The 15,653-nt window shown below is 50.4% G+C and overlaps 1 protein-coding gene across 1 annotated transcript in view; it reads right to left on the bottom strand.

Annotated features, from left to right (window-relative positions):
* The window catches only part of COL26A1 (collagen type XXVI alpha 1 chain), a 173,244-nt gene extending 163,235 nt beyond the window's left edge, over window positions 1-10,009 (bottom strand). Inside the window, exon 1 of the mRNA XM_024745284.1 lies at window positions 9,717-10,009. Within this exon, the coding sequence (XP_024601052.1) occupies window positions 9,717-9,874 (158 nt within the window). The 5' untranslated portion in view covers window positions 9,875-10,009. The remainder of the gene's footprint in view (window positions 1-9,716) is intronic.
* Between the last annotated feature and the right edge of the window lie 5,644 nt (window positions 10,010-15,653).

Here is a 15,653-nt window from a genome sequence, read left to right as displayed (position 1 = left end):
TTTAACTCATCTAAGCCTAGAATGACCTTATGAAGTAGATCATCCCCATTTTACAGAGGAGAAAACTGAGGCACAAAGACACGCCAAACTCCCACATACCTAACTCCTCTAAACAGGTACTTGTTCATACATCCCTTGCCTACCTGGCCCACTTTGCACATGTTTGTGTCACAGCAAATTCCACACTTGCTCCTGGGTCTTCCCCAACCAGCCTCTGAGCTCATCAAGGGCAGAGGCTGAGTCTGAATCAGCAATCATCTCACTACCCCCAGCACCAAGCATGCAGTAGGTGCTTGTAGTAACTTCCTGAATGTAAGGCTCCAGGGAACCTGGATCCAGTGGCAGGGAAAAGGCCCACAGGTCGGGGGTGGGGTGGGGTGGAAAGGGGATCATTCACCCCCCTGGAGTTTACAGAGAACCCCTCCCATTCAGGGCTCAGGGCAGAACACCCCTTCCCCCATGGTTCAGCCCCCAGCTTCAGCCTACAACCGACCGACAGTGGGATCGGAAAAGGTTGGGTGGTTAAATGCCCAGCCTGGATAAGCTCACATGTCCAAGAGGCAGGGGTGGATGGCGGGAAGCCCAGGCTCAGGGCACAGGCCCGGCTCATGCACTCATGTCCCAGGTGGACCCGTCAGGGCCATGCTAGGGACGAAACAGGTAGGAGAAATGATTCCATCTGCGGGGAAGGAGAGCAGGAAATGAGTTCTCGGTACAAAAACCACAAGCAATCACAGATACAGGAGGCGCAGGGAGCCGCCCACAGAGACGGGAGCAGAGCAGTCCAGGAAGACTTCCTGAAGGAGGGGGTGTGTGACTGCCCCCAGAAGAGGGTGGATCCGAGGTATGGGGTGGGGAGCGGACAGGCCAAGCACCTCAGCTCAGCAGAAAGAACAAGAAAGAGGTTTCGGAGTCAGAGTCTAGAGAACCAGGCAGGGGAACTGGGGTGATGGAGCCAGAAAACCCCTGAATTCCCCCAGGGCACAGGGTCTCCCACTGCAGGTCTTAAGCCAGAGGGGCTGTGGAATCAATTTTCTGAGCCTTGGCAAGCACTTTTTTATGAACTAGATAGAGTACCATAAAAAAGTAAGTATCACATATGGTAATAGTAAGCATGATTCTGTGAAACTTATTTCAGGGGTATGTGTGTGTGCATTTGGGGGGGGGGTGTGGGGGTGTGTGTATGTGTGTGTAAGTGCGCACGCGTGGGCTCAGGCATCATATAAAAGGTATTTCCTACTATGGGTCATGATGAAAGAATCTCAAAAAATTCTGTTTTCCACGCAGTGCTTCCTAAACCTGGTGGCATCCAAAAAAAAAACCCGCTTGGGGAGGCCATTAAATACTGCTCTCCAGGACCTAGACTTCCTGAGTCATGTGTGGGTCTGAATACCCAATTCTTTAATCACCCCAGTTCATCGTGATGAGCCAGTCAGCACCCTGCTGTATCTAAGACCAGCTAAATAATCTGTGGGACTCATGGCAAACTGAAGTTAAGGGACCCCTCATTCAAAAAGCTTGGTCTTTAAAGATAGTAAAATACAAAGTGTTTTCCTCTCTTCTGGGGTCTCTGTCTCTCTGTCTCTCTCGACCTGTCATTTGTTTAGTGTTTCATGCGTGCTCCCTCGTGCACAGGGATCTCTGGGGGGCAAGTGCAGACCCCTCCCTGCAACCCCACGGTGTGTAAGTGCATGTGCCACCCTTCCCACCAGCCAGCGGGCTGAAGCACAGCGCCCCGGTCCGGAGCAGCAAGTGAAGCCAGGCGTAACCCCTTCCCAGGGGCCCACCGTCGTACGACGGATGGGCAACGCTTCAGGGTATTGCAATCTCTCCCCAGGACACACTAGGATCGGTGTGGCCAGAGGCTCTCCCCTGCTGAGTCACCCTTTGAGCACATACCCTGAGCACTGCCAGCCCAGGGCGGGGACTGCAGCTGCCATGTCCCACTCCAGGGTGGCACGGGGTGCAGACACCCAATCCCAGCCCTCTCTGAGCCCACACCCAGGCTCCAGCCAGAGGCAGAGGGTGGCAGCGGGCACTGGGCAGGGGTGGAGAGCGGGAGGCCAGGTGGACCTGGGGTGCCAGAGGGGTGGGGAGTGAGTAGCGGAGAACCCACCCCAGGGAGGCGGTAGGAGGTGGTGAGAGGTGGGTCATGGTCAAAGCTGAGGCTCAATCTCCTGGTGCCCCATGGTCCCATCGGACTTCACTTACAAAGCACACATTTAAGAATGAGAGTATCGAGAATTTGGAGATGGTGAGCACAAAGCATTAAACTCCAAGCATGGACCCTGCTGAGCATTGCGCCCTGGCCTCTGCACTGGTCAAATGGCCCTGCCTGGGAAGCCGGGGGTGGGGATGGAGAGGCTGGACCAGGAAGAACAGGGAGGAAATAGCGCGGTCCAGCACTGTCGTCATAGCAGGGATCAGACCCTTTCCAAACCTGACTCCCAGAGAATTTCTCAACGGAAAACCGTAAGCAGTAGCGAGTTCTGAAATCCATCCCATCATTTCTTAGAATAGTCTGAAAATGGGTAAATACTCCAACGTCAGGCCAGAATAGAGCTGTGCTTCTAAAACAGCACAAGCACGTCCCTGGGAGCCACCCTGAAGCCTCCTTCCCCAAAGCTCCCCGGCATCTCCGAAAGGGGTCTTTACATCCACGCAGAGTATGTGACCCGTGCCACTGGGACTGCAAAGTGACCCCCGTGGGACCCACATCCGCTCTGGATTCAGGGCCTTGGTGGGTCCTCGGTGGATGCGATCCGGTTCACTCCACACAACCGACAGAGCCCGACTCTCTTCTGGGTCCTGGGCTGGGTCACAAACAGGCGGGTGATTGTCCCACCTGGCGCTCACAGTCTAACGGGGGACGTGGCAGGGAGGACATGGGAAGTGAACATCTGGACACAGCTTAGCTCTGTCACCACGACGCAGCCTTTTTTGACCGTGGACCTCTGGGGAAAGGCTGTCCAACTTTTGAGGATTCAGGGCACACGTGTCCTTGCTCCATCCCCAAGACTCATTCCACATCCCCCCAGAACTGCCTTAAACCTGGGCGAGAGGAGCCCCATCCTGGGCACTGAGATTTCAAGGACCCCAATCTGGGCCCTCTCCAGCCACACCACACCCCACAGGGCGAGGAGACCATGGGGCCGAGGGGACGTGACCCTCCAGAGACCACAGCCCCCCTTATGGAACAAAGGTGGGTACCCAGGGGCCTGGAACTCCCTCCCCAAACAGCTGGGCACACTCAAGCAGGAGGTATGGCCAAGTGGCAGTTGTCAGGGTAAGGAGAGGGAGTTCTGGGCTGGACTAGAGTGTCCACGGGGTGTGGGTGAGGCCTGACCAGGGCGAGGTATCTGGCAGGACACGGAGGGAAGGGGAAGGCGGCTCTTCCTGCACCACCAAGTTCCCACACAAAATTCATGGAGGCAAGACTTCTGAACCTGAGCCTCGACCCCCACCCCCAGGTCACGAGAAGGGTGTGTTTGTCAAGGCCAATGACAGAATTTATTTTATTTAACAGTTCATAAGCTTGAATTATATCTTTTAAATATTTAGACATACACTGTGTGGGCTTCCCTCTGTAACCTTGCCCCAGACCCCTCAAATGTGAGGAGTGGGTCGGGCTGGCAGGTGGTATAGGCCAGGGAAGGCCGCTCTCATCCCCACAATGCTATTTTGACCCAGCGTCATTGAAGTGTCATCTTCAAATGTATCCCAAGAAAAACCTGCTGATGGGAATACAAAATGGTGTTAACTTCTATGGCGGGAAATTTGACACTATCTGGCAGAATTACGCGTGCATTTACCTTTTCACCCAGAAAATCCGCTTTAAAAAAATGCATCCTAAAGATTCATTTGCAAAAATATGAAATGAATAACTCACAAGGCTATTTATTATGGCATTACACGTGACACAAAAGGTTAGAAGAACACGATGTCTATCAGTAGGGGACTTGCTGAAAAAACTACAGTCGTGGTACCACCGAGAACTACAGAGCTACAAAAATGAATACAGGAGGGCATTCCCTGGAGGTCCAGTTGTTAGGACTCAGCGCTTTCCATTCAGGGGCCCGGGTTAGATCCCTGGTCGCGGAACTAAGATCTCGCAAGCCGCAGGGCGTGGCCAAAAAAAAAAAAAATGAATGCAGGAGATGAACATTCTGGTGATGGCTGGACAACCCTCTGAATGTATTTAATATCACCAAACTGTACGCTTAAAGATGGTTAAGATGGTAAGCTTTATGTGTATTTTCACCACAAATTTTTAAATCGTGAAAAACAAAATAAATGCAGAAGCTATCTATGCCCTGATCTAGAGCAAGCTCCACAGTACAATGTGAGACAAAAAAAGCCAAGTGCAGAACAGTGCTACTAGTGCAGCACCTCTGCATAAGAAGAAAAGGAAGGGATAAACAACAAGGTTCTACTGTATAGCGCAGGGAACTATAGTCAAGATCCTGTGATACACCACCATGAAAGGAATATAAAAAAGCATTATGTATATGTATACATACATATGAATCACTTTGCTGTACAGCAGAAATTAACACATTGTAAATCAACGAAACTTCAATAAATTCTTTTTAAAAAGAAAGAAGACACACACACTTACATTTGCGAAATGAAACAATGGAAAGATAAATCAAAAATGAATTCAAAACATGATTCCCTACAAATAGTAGATAAGCGGGAAATTATTTATGCAAGTATTCCAGTAATTAAATGAAAAAGAAATGTCAGAATTAGAATAGGACCGCTTTGTAAGCCTTAATGAAATAATGACCTAGGCAGTGATCATCAACACCTGTTAACATCACAAGAGGAGAGATGACAAGATGTTGTGTGATTCCTGATATGATTCTTTTTTTTTTTTTTTCCCGGTATGCGGGCCTCTCACTGCTGTGGGCCTCTCCCGTTGCGGAGCACAGGCTCCGGACGCGCAGGCTCAGCGGCCATGGATCATGGGCCCAGACGCTCCGTGGCATGTGGGATCTTCCCAGACCGGGGCACAAACCCGTGTCCCCTGAATCGGCAGGTGGACTCTCAACCACTGCGCCACCAGGGAAGCCCCCTGATATGATTCTTAATGGAAGAATGCTACACAACCATAGAGGTAATTTTGCCCAAACAAACAATAATAAGAAGAAGGAGGAGAAGGAACCAAAATCCAATCGAGCCTCCCTATCCAATTTCCAATTTTCTGGACACACTGAGGACAGGGGAACACGTTAACAGGCACCATGAGGATATAATCAAACAAATCCTGAACAAGGAAAACGCTATCAAAGCCTAGTTTCTTCAAAACAAATTGCAAAGTAAAGAGAGCAAAGAAGGAGGGAACCTATAGGCAGTGGTATTCTGGTGAAGGTTTGACACCCAGCTCTCCAGGAAAAAAATGTCATGCTCTCCCATATTAGTCAGCTCAGGCTTTCATAACAAAACACCAGAGACTGGGTGACTTAGGCACCAGACATTTATTTCTCAGATCTGGAGGCTGGAAAGTCCAAGATCAAGGCTGATTTAGTTCCTGGTGAGGACCATCTCTTTGGCTTGCACACAGCAGAGTTCTCTCTGTGTCTTCACATGGGAAGGAGAGAGAAAGAGAGAAAAGGTGCCCTGGTCTCTCTTCCTCTTCTTATAAGGGCACAAATCCCATCATGGGGACCCCACCTTCAAGATTTCATCTAAACCTTCATCTTCATAATTACCTCCCAAAGGCCCCACCTCTAAATACCATCACATTGAGAGTCAGGGTTTCAACATATGAATTGCGGGATGGAGGGAATATAAGCGTTCAATCCATAACACCTCCGGATATGATATAACACGATCCACTGGACCAACTATAAAGCGTTCTTGTTCTCCCCCACCACCGTCAAAAAAAAAAGATCCTAAATCTAATCAAACATTTACACCTAATCTCTAACGTAGAAGAGATACAGGGCATAGAGGATCCAATTATTTACACCACCGTGAAGCAGTCAGGCAAATCTAACCTGGGATTCTACAGGACAACTGGTCTTCTTCACCAAGTCAATGGCAGGGGGAAAAGCCTTCTTTTATTAATTTTTTAAAAGTATTTATTTGTTTGGCTGCGCCGGGTCTTAGTTGCGGCACACAGGATCTTTAGCTGCAGCATGTGATATCTAGTTCCCTGACCCCCTGGATCGAACCCAGGCCCCCTGCACTGGGAGTGCAGAGTCTGAACCACTGGACCACAAGGGAGGTCCCTGGAAATGCTTTCTTTTAAAGGAGAGGACTCTCCCACAATGAAAAAGACTAAAGAGACACAACAACAAATAAGTGGACAGGAAGTTGAAGGTCAAAAAGCAGTGAAGATGGCTGGGCCATGGGGAGCCTTCCCCCTGCCACCACTTGCCAGAGCAGAGGATTCTAAAGCGTCTAAGAATTCCTCATTTGAACTTGGCTTTCCAGGTCACTGTGAAGGTATTACTCATCAAGGTTAGAGGATAGGACCTACTTATTTAACCATCCGTTAGCTTGATTCATAACCTGTAGATATTCAGCCATGTAGTATGTGGTCTCTCTTTGTTCTCATGCCTCGGGTCCTGTACAGAAGGAATAGGTTTATGGAATGCGTGCCACTCTTCAGGGCAGAAGCACAAAGCAACTCTGTCCCTCATCCCCTGGCCCACGAACCAGCCCTCTGGATGTATTCATTCCTTCCTCTGCTTAAAATCCAGGCAGGTCCCACCACTCTTCCGGTTTCTCTTAGAAGAACATTTCCACTCCAAGAATATTAACTCTTATCCAAATTAAAACCTTTCCATCAACAGCTGGGAGATGTGCACCCCAGATGGGGTGCAGGGCCCCCTTTCTGGTTCTCACTCCTCGTGCCCGGAAGACTTGCTGCTATGTTGGACCCTTTAGGGTTGGATACAGATATGAGGAGCAGACAACAGACAAGACTTCTAATCACCATCTGTGAAAGGGAGGGAGGGAATGATCGGGGGAGGGAGGCGGGGAGAAGAGTGAGATATACATCCATTAAAGAGTTTCACCAATGTGTTATCCTTATACTGGGAAGTTCTTCTGGGAAGAAGGGCTGGGCAGCTGAGAGGCTCCATCCTTGTGCAACCCTGCTGGTCAATTAACGCTACACTTCCCTTTAGCTTTTATTTGGCATCCTAACAGCACTGTGGATGACAAAAGTCATGAGTGGCCCAAACACAGGGCTGCAAGATTCTACTGGAATCAGGCCTCTAAGGAATTGGGGTCCTCTTCTTTTTGCCAAAATAGCTTCATCAGAGGGGCCCACCCTGGGCTTGTGATGGAGGTGACCAGAGCAGAGCATCCCTGGGCAAAGCAAGATGCCCCCAGCATGTGTTAGACACAGACACCCAGCCCAGGAAGGTAGGTACAGGTACACACACATACACACACACACACACACAGAGAGAGAGAGAGAAAGGAGAACACAAACTGCCAACAGGAGCAATAACCATGAAATAAAACTATTTGTCAAGAAACAGCCCTATAGCCCTGCCCATCAGCTGGAACCAAGCCACTGTAAACACATGTATGGAGCCAAGCAGAGGCCAAAGCTGTGAAGAACCCTGTGCCAAACGCCGTCCCCAAGGCTTCCGCTTCTGGAGCGAATAACACACAGGAACATGTGACACCAGGCCAGCTCCAGCCCATAACTTGCCCGGACCCGAATCAGGTGCCTGCAGCGCCCACGCAGGGCTTTGCATGGAAGGGCTCAGGTACAGTCCGGAACACCCAACTCAAGCATCTGGAACTCGCCCCAAGTCCTAACACCTCCCAATATGCTATTCAGAAATCCGTTTTCCACAAATTCATCCAGATCCTCCCTGAATCTAATTATACCTTCTCCCTGCTCCCGGCCTGGTAGAAAGAGTTCTGGAAGATTACACTTGTTTGGGTCTCTTTTTATTTGTGCTAAAACTATCCTTTCCAAGTGTCTCTGGAGTCCCCAAGTTCCAGCCCACCGAACGCCAGAACCCCCGTCCCCATTCACTGGCTCCCTTCATGGACTTCCCCTCTGGCCCCTCTCTGCATGCAGAGTCCAGGCTGCAGGAGCCTCCACCCCCCACCCCACCCCCACTCCCAGCCCCCAACACACACACACTTTTGAATTACAAAAGTAATACATGAATAGACCCTCCTTGTAAAACATGCAAACAAGACACAAGCAAACAGAGGGAAAAAATGGGAGTCCTCTTTCACTCTCCCCTAGTCCAGCCCCAGGTCTCTCCCTATAGGTAACTGACAAAAATGGTTTCCTACCAACTGTTTTCCTGGATATATATAGATAGATAGAGAGATAGATATCTAGATATAGATGGAATTTTTTTTCATAAGTGAGATCATGCTATACATATCATTCTGCGATTTGAGAAGCTGAGTTTTTAAAATATGCTCCTATAGAAGCATGCAGAGTCCACACTACTGTGGGTGTTTGGAGAGTAATACTAATAGGAGCCTGGGAGAAGTACTTCCAAACAAAATGAAGGAAATAAAATTGCATGCAAAATTTTCCTGAAGCACTTTAAATGCTCTTCTGAGAACCGCCTTATCCAGCCATTAAGTGCACCGCTCTTCACAACACAAAATATCCCCGTCTCCTTGATACAAGACGTTGCCAGAATTCATCTTGGTAGCCCTCCCTAGCTTGGTAAACACCATGGAGGACAGAAGAACCGGGACCTTATGGAGCAAGGTTTATGGACCTTGCTCCAAAAACGATAAGCAGAGTGGGGCCATAGAAAGCACAGGATTTGGAGAAAGAAGACAAGAGGTGAGCCCTGAGTTGCCACCGAATTTGGGGACCTCTCTCTGAGCCTCAGTTTCCTCCGTTAAAGGAAAGATAATACTCTAATAGCTAACCCTGGGGTGGTGTTAGGATCAAAAGAGATGGATGCTACCAATGCATGTTGTGTGTTCTAGAAGGCTATTACAGCCGTGTGAGTCGTAATTACTATTAAATGGGAAAAGCTAAATTCGAATGAGTTACGCAGACAGGGATTTGGCAACTTTTACTTGAGTACTTAACGCGTTTTCTGGGGGAATTCAACCACGGATTGAAAAGTTGCTGCCCTAACCGTCCTGGGGTGGCCAGGGCGCCACCTGCCGGCGGAGGAGGAGGCCGCGGGTGGGTCCGGGCACCGCGGGCTCCGTGACCCTGCTCCCTCTCCGACCCCACCACGGACTCATGCGATCGGAGCCGGCACCACGTTCCCAGGTGGCTGGGGAGCCGCAGCCGAGGCTCCTCCGCGGGCCCAGCCCCAAAGACCGGACGGAATCGCCCCTCCGGTGTCCCTGGCGGCCGGCGTGAGAGTAGGGGGCCCGGATGCAAGGCCTTGGCATCGCGGGAACCTGCTCCCCAACACAAAGCCCCGGCCGCGCAGGTGAGCTCGGCGGAGCCATGTGAGCCGGTAAACGTCCAGGAACCGAGCCACCGAGCCCCAGCCAGCCACGGTCACCCCTTCGCGCGCCCCCGCCGCAGGTCTGAGCCACCTCCATCCGGATTCGGGAGCCGAAGGGGCGAAGGTTGGGAGAGCAAGGGAAGGAAGTGGGGGTGGGCGCGGCCAGAGACCACCGCAGTCCCAGCCCCGCACCTTCAGTCTCTCCGCCCCGAGCCCCCAGCCCCCACTGTCTCCACCTCCCCTCGCCCCCAGCCCCGGGCTGCCGCGCGCCCCCAGGTCCCGCCGCCCCCAGCTACTCACCGGCGGCTCCCGTAGCCGCTGCCGGGAGAGCCGGAGCCCTGCTCAGGATAGCCGTGCTGCTGCAGGGCTGCGGCCGGGAAGGGGTAGAGGAAGCCGGTGGCCAGCGCCGACCCGCAGAGGCAGCAGCACGCCCAGGGCAGAAGCAGGGCCAGCTTCATCTTGCGCTGCCGCCCGCAGGGACCCGGAGTCCCGGGCGGGAGGACAGTCGGGAGCGCACCGACGGCCGGACCGAACCCGCGGCCCCCGCCGGGAGCCGAGCGAGCGCGCCGGTGAGCGAGCGGAGCGCAGGTCCGAGCTGGAAATGTCTGGGGGGCGCCCACGCCTCTCAGGGCCGCCTTTTCAAATTCGGCGAGGTGGGCTCTGCGCCGTCAAAGGGGGCGTGGGGCTTTCTCATTAACCCTCGGCGGTCCGGGGCCGAGGAGGCGGCAGTGGCGGCAGAGCTGGGGTTCCTCCTCCGCTGGGGGTCCGGGGAGCCGCGCGCCCCGAAAGCCAGATCTTGTGCCTGGGTCCCCAAACACACGCTCTTTAGAACCTTCCCAACCAAACCCTCTTCGGGTCGCAAGTGCTTACGGAGCACCCACTCTGTGTCTGGCAAGTTCACCTGGGCAATGTTGTTTAATCCCTACAGCACTGCTCTCTATATAAGGTGATGCCGTTCCATTTTTCAGAGGTACAAACTGAGGCTCAAAAAAGTTAAGCAGAAAAAATACACACTCCTTGTCCAAGGCTCTTTTGACCAAACCATTGCACACCCAGACTTCCCCAGAATTCTATCCTCCTTTCACCTCCAGCCTCTACCTTGCCAGCTGTCTCTCTAAGCTGAGAAGCAGCTGGGAAGGAAGGAAGCATTTGATGTGGGGTGAGAAGTTGTCCCTAGACTCACTGATTCATGAGGCATCGTATCTGGGAAGGAGCTGGGGGAAGATGTAATACAATCCCACCTTTTACAGATGGGAAGGCTGGGTCTCAGATCGCACACTGAGCCCAAGGCCAGCCTGGTCCCAAGTTGGTCTTTTCTGGACCACAGGATCCCCATAGGGCTTGTACCCAGCACAAAGCAGGGGGGACCTGAAATCCATCCTGTGCCCCACTCCCCCAGGGAGAAAGTCTTTTTCTAATTCTCCCCAGAGCAACCAAGGGTTGGCAGAGGTCCTGAGGCCAGCTCTGTCCCTGCTAACAGTGGGGAACTCCTAGTCCGTAAAATGGCAGTAGGACTGGAGAGAAGCCATCAAGTATGGAAGTGCTCCGTGGACTGCAACCCATTTTGTAAAAGAACTGTGGGACTGTTGTTAAAGGAAGAACCGGAAGATGCTGTTGAAAATGTGGAGGGAAAGGGCCGCTCCCAGGGCTTTTGTCCTCTTGTTTACATATCCCAATATGTATCCATATGTACATTTCCCCTATGTACCCTCTTGAGTACAAATCCCAAGATATCATCTCCAACCCCCTTTATCCTCTCCCCAAACCACCCATTCAATTTCCTCAAATCCTACCTGGGCCTTTTATTTCTTCTTTTTTTTTTTTGGCCACTACGCATGCAGAATCTTAGTGGGATCTTAGTTCCCCCACCAGGGATTGAAACCTCACCCCCTGCAGTGGAAGGGTAGAGTCTTAACCACTGGACTGCAGTCCCCTGCCTGGGCCTTTTAAATGGAACTTCCACACTTCCCAAGTCCAGAGTTTCCATCTAGGAATCGGGATGAACAGTCCATCTCAGAGTGGACAGCCCCCTAATGGGAAACGTCACTTGCACCTAGGACCACTTCCTTCATCTTGTCCTCCATCGTTTTCTCAAGGCCTAAAAGATTTGGAGAATTCGGGTTATCAGGGGATTTTCAGTGCCTCCCCCAAAAGGAATCTGAACTGTGTTCCTTGGGCTGTTTTCCAACACCCAATAAATGATGAGGTTATCCTCCCCCCCAACCCCCCGCCAGGAATTTGTAAGCATCTGTCTTCCTCCTTTCCCTCCTTTACTTGCATAGTGAGATCTTAAAGACCAGAGGAATTCCACGTTGCTGTAAATTGGCTTTATGCTGTAGACACTGCAGTAAGGGAACAAGAATTTAGTTTTTATCTTAAATTCATTTTTCCAGTGCCACGGGCTGCACCCAAGCTAGAGGGACCAAGGACAGGAAAGGATACCACTATTCTGTAACTGCAGGATTCTTTCAGGATGAACAGCTTTAGGAAAAGAATTAATACATCCCAGAAACTTCAGGACTAAGCCAGGTCTAGTTTGGTCCTCTATTTCACTTCTAGGACAAAAAGTTCATTCTGGCCCTGTGAACATGTATTGAGAAACTTCTGCGTGTCCAGCACTGTCCTGGTGCAGTGAACGCTCTTAGAGAAGCAAATAACATGGTTCTCACCCTCAGGCTGCTTACATTATTCTTTAGGAAGCGTTAAAATGGGCTTTTTTTTTTTTCCTTCAAAAGCCACCAGGGACTTCCCTGGTGATCCAGCGGTTAAGAATCCGCCTTCCAGTGCAGGAGACGTGGGTTCAATCCCTGGCCGGGGAACTAAGATCCCACATGCTTCGGGGCAACTAAGCCTGCACGCCACAACTAGAGAGCCCACACGCCCCAACTACTGAGCCCTTGTGCCCTGGAGCCCCTGCCACAACTAGAGAGAAACCTCCGTGCCACAACGAAAGATCCTGCGTGCCATAACCAGGACCCGACGCAGCCAAAAATAAATAAAAATTTTTTAAAAAGCCAGCAGGCAGTCTGGAGAAAACTCTGCAAACAAGAGTAGGTTCCATTTAGAGGGCAAGGGATTAAAAAGACAAAGATGCAGAAAATCAAGAAATGTGATATCACACACACCACCCAGATGCAGAAGCCCCAGGTCTGCTCCTGGTGCCCCTGCTGACTTGCTGGGTGACCTGGAGTAAACCCCTTCCCTCTCCGGTCCTCCCCAGCATCTTCATTTGTAAAATGAAGAGTGGAGTGGCTTGTCTCTGAAGACCTTTCCAGTTGTGGCCTTCTATAATTCACTTTCCCTTTATCCTCCACTCCTATCACCAAGGCAGCTGTGGATAAACCCAACCCTAGCAAGCCATCACGCTTGTAGGCAAGATTTCCAGCGGCAGCAGCCCCGTAAGGGGGGCCATGGGAGCCGAGAAGAATGGAGAAGGTTTCTGTGGTATCACATTCTAACCCCTCCCTCACCCCCAGAGGACATCAGGTAGTAGAGTCAAACTCCAACCAGTACCAGCTGTGTGACCTTGGACAGGTTACCTAACCTCTCTGAGCTTCTTCGTCCGTAAAATCAGAATAATAACTGTACCTAATGTATGGGTATGCTAAAAGAATTCAATGAATTATTCACACAAAGTGCTTGGAATCATGTGCCTGACACATTGTAATGCTCAATAAATGTTAATGATTATTATTTGCAGAGCTTTGGTGAAGGATAAAACTGAAGAATGGCTCCCTTTTCAAAGCCCCAAGTGGGCTCATACCCAGGAGTGCTTGGAGCTTTCTCAGGAGACTCTGGAGCCCCGGGATAAATCTGGTACATCTTTCTCTGTGGTTGACAGTTTAAAATGAAACTTTATTTTAAAACAAATACGGGAATAGTATTGAACAGAATGCGCCATTTGCATTATTTTTCAAGATAAAACATACTTGTGAGCGGCGGCAAAAGCGGGAAAGTTTGAACAGCCCCTAACTGAGGGGCGTACTGGTGCCCTCAGAAGGTCCAGCGCCTCCTCAAACGTCAGCCACCCCGGCTGGCCCCTGATCCAAACTCCACACGAGCACTGGTCTCTGTATTTCTATACTGTGCCCACGGCACTCACCAAATACAAGCTAAAGCCCCAGGAGAGACAGAAGCCACAATCAAGCAGTGAAGCCTTGGAGCTGGGACCGGGGTCGTAGTTCTGGCTCCCTCCTCCTCTCTTCCTTGGTGATCTTCAGGTATCACACAGCATGCCCCCACCCCCAGACCTCGATAAAATGGAAACTGGACAAATGAGGGTCAGCAGGGCGCCACAGAGCCCTTAACTCCTCGACCTCTCACCACAACTCTGACACAATCAGGGTTCTCAGAATCTCCCCAGTTTTCATCATACAAGGAGATGAGAGAAGTGATCTGTCTGCGATCTTGTGCTCTCTCCCCCGTCTGTAAGTTCAAAAGCGCCTTAGAAACGGGGTTGTTTGTACAAAGAGGGATCAGATTTCTTGGTGGAGGTAGACAAAGCCCCCGACACACACACACTAGAGAAGTGGGCTCCTCCGCAGCTATGTTTCCAGGCCCTTCTGATAAGAAAATATCAGTCAGCATCCTCTTGGGCAGACAAAAAGCAGATCTTCACTTCTGCTGAAGTCAGCAGAGAGACCAACTGAACGGAGAAGTAAATACTCATCAAGCTGAAGCCAAGGTAAATACTGACCTTCTGGCATGATAAACCCTCCTGTTAATCTAAAACAGAAATCTGCCCCTCCCCCGTGAGTACCCTTACAGGACATGGATCCTGCAATTCTCCCAGAAGTTCAGGGAAGCAATAGTAGGGACAGCCTGGTTTTCATACTGATCTCTTTAGCAGCCCATCCTCCCAGCTGTTCCAGATCCCAGGCCAGCACAGGAATGGGCTGGATTGACTCAACGTAGTGGGACAGTTGCAACAAAGGGCCTTCTTTGTTTTGCTCCAAACTTTCTGTACTTGGCCAGGGGCAAAATATGAGAATGTGGATATAATGGAAGCTGCCGACTCTGAATTTTCTTCTTTACCTGGACACCCGCAAAATTCCACCCAACCCTATAAAAGGGAACACTTCCTTGCTCAGCATACCTGTTTCCCTAAACTTTGGCAGTGAAATAGATGTTCAGAAGACAGCAAATTAAGACAAATACTTCATGCATCTAGGTCTTTTTTGCATTAACATTCACGTATGGCTTTAGCAAGTCGACTGTCTCTGTCTTCTCTTGAAAGAAATAAAGAAATGATGACACACACACACACACACACAAAGTAGACAGCAAATTAGATGGCTACCACCATAGCCCATGATCTTAAACACAAATTTGGAAGGGAAAATGAAGCATTAAAAGCAAAACCTAAAAAACACTAAAAACATGGAGTCTGCCCAACTACCAATGCCAAAAGCCCAACTCAAATGTGGTGATAAGAAGTTTGACTGCTGACTAATGCAGCCACAGCTAAACAAATGCTTCCCTAAGAACTTAATGAGATTACTGGGAAAAAATGAAGAAAGGAGATGTCTTTTTCTGGCTGGCTGCTATAACAGAATCCCATAGACAAGGGGGCTTAAAAACAACAGAAATTTATTTCTTACACTTCAGGAGACTGGAAGTCCAAGATCAAGGCACCAGCAGATTCGTAGCCAGGTGAGGACTTGCTTCCTCGTTCACAGAGAGCTGTTTTCTCACTGTGTCCTCACATGGTGGAAGGTGCAAGGGAGCTCTGTCGGGTCTCCTTTATAAGGGCACTAATCTCACTCAGGAGGGCTCCACCCTCATGACCTAACCACCTCCCAATAACCCCACCTCCTAATACCAAAACCTTGGAGGTTAGGATCTCAACATAGGCATCTGGGGGGAACACAAACATTCAGTCCATTACAGCTATAAAATAAAGAAGACGCAACACCTGGGGAGTGTTGGCTTAACAAGCTTTATCCTCGCACAGGCATGAAGATGTAGGGGGTTTAGACACATTGAACCCATGTCAATGATATCCCTCCCTAGCTGCCCCTAGCTGGGGGTCTGTGGTGGGGGATCTGCTCAGGGTTCCCCACCCTGGTTCTCCATACCCCCTCCACTGCCCAGTTCTTCAGTTCAGCACTTGGGGCTCCTACATGAGAGCTTGTTGGTAAAACAAACCGTGAGTGAAAAGGAGAGCCATCAGGGCAGGTAGGTAACAAGAGACGTTGGGCTTAGAAAAGGAAAGGGGAAAAAAAAAAACATGCAGGA

This window comes from Neophocaena asiaeorientalis, unplaced genomic scaffold (assembly GCF_003031525.2).
Source record: "Neophocaena asiaeorientalis asiaeorientalis breed wild unplaced genomic scaffold, Neophocaena_asiaeorientalis_V1.1 scaffold461, whole genome shotgun sequence".
Taxonomy (NCBI): Eukaryota; Metazoa; Chordata; class Mammalia; order Artiodactyla; family Phocoenidae; genus Neophocaena; species Neophocaena asiaeorientalis.
The sequence above is the reverse complement of the archived record's forward strand: the minus strand, read 5'-3'. Positions and strand labels throughout refer to the sequence as shown.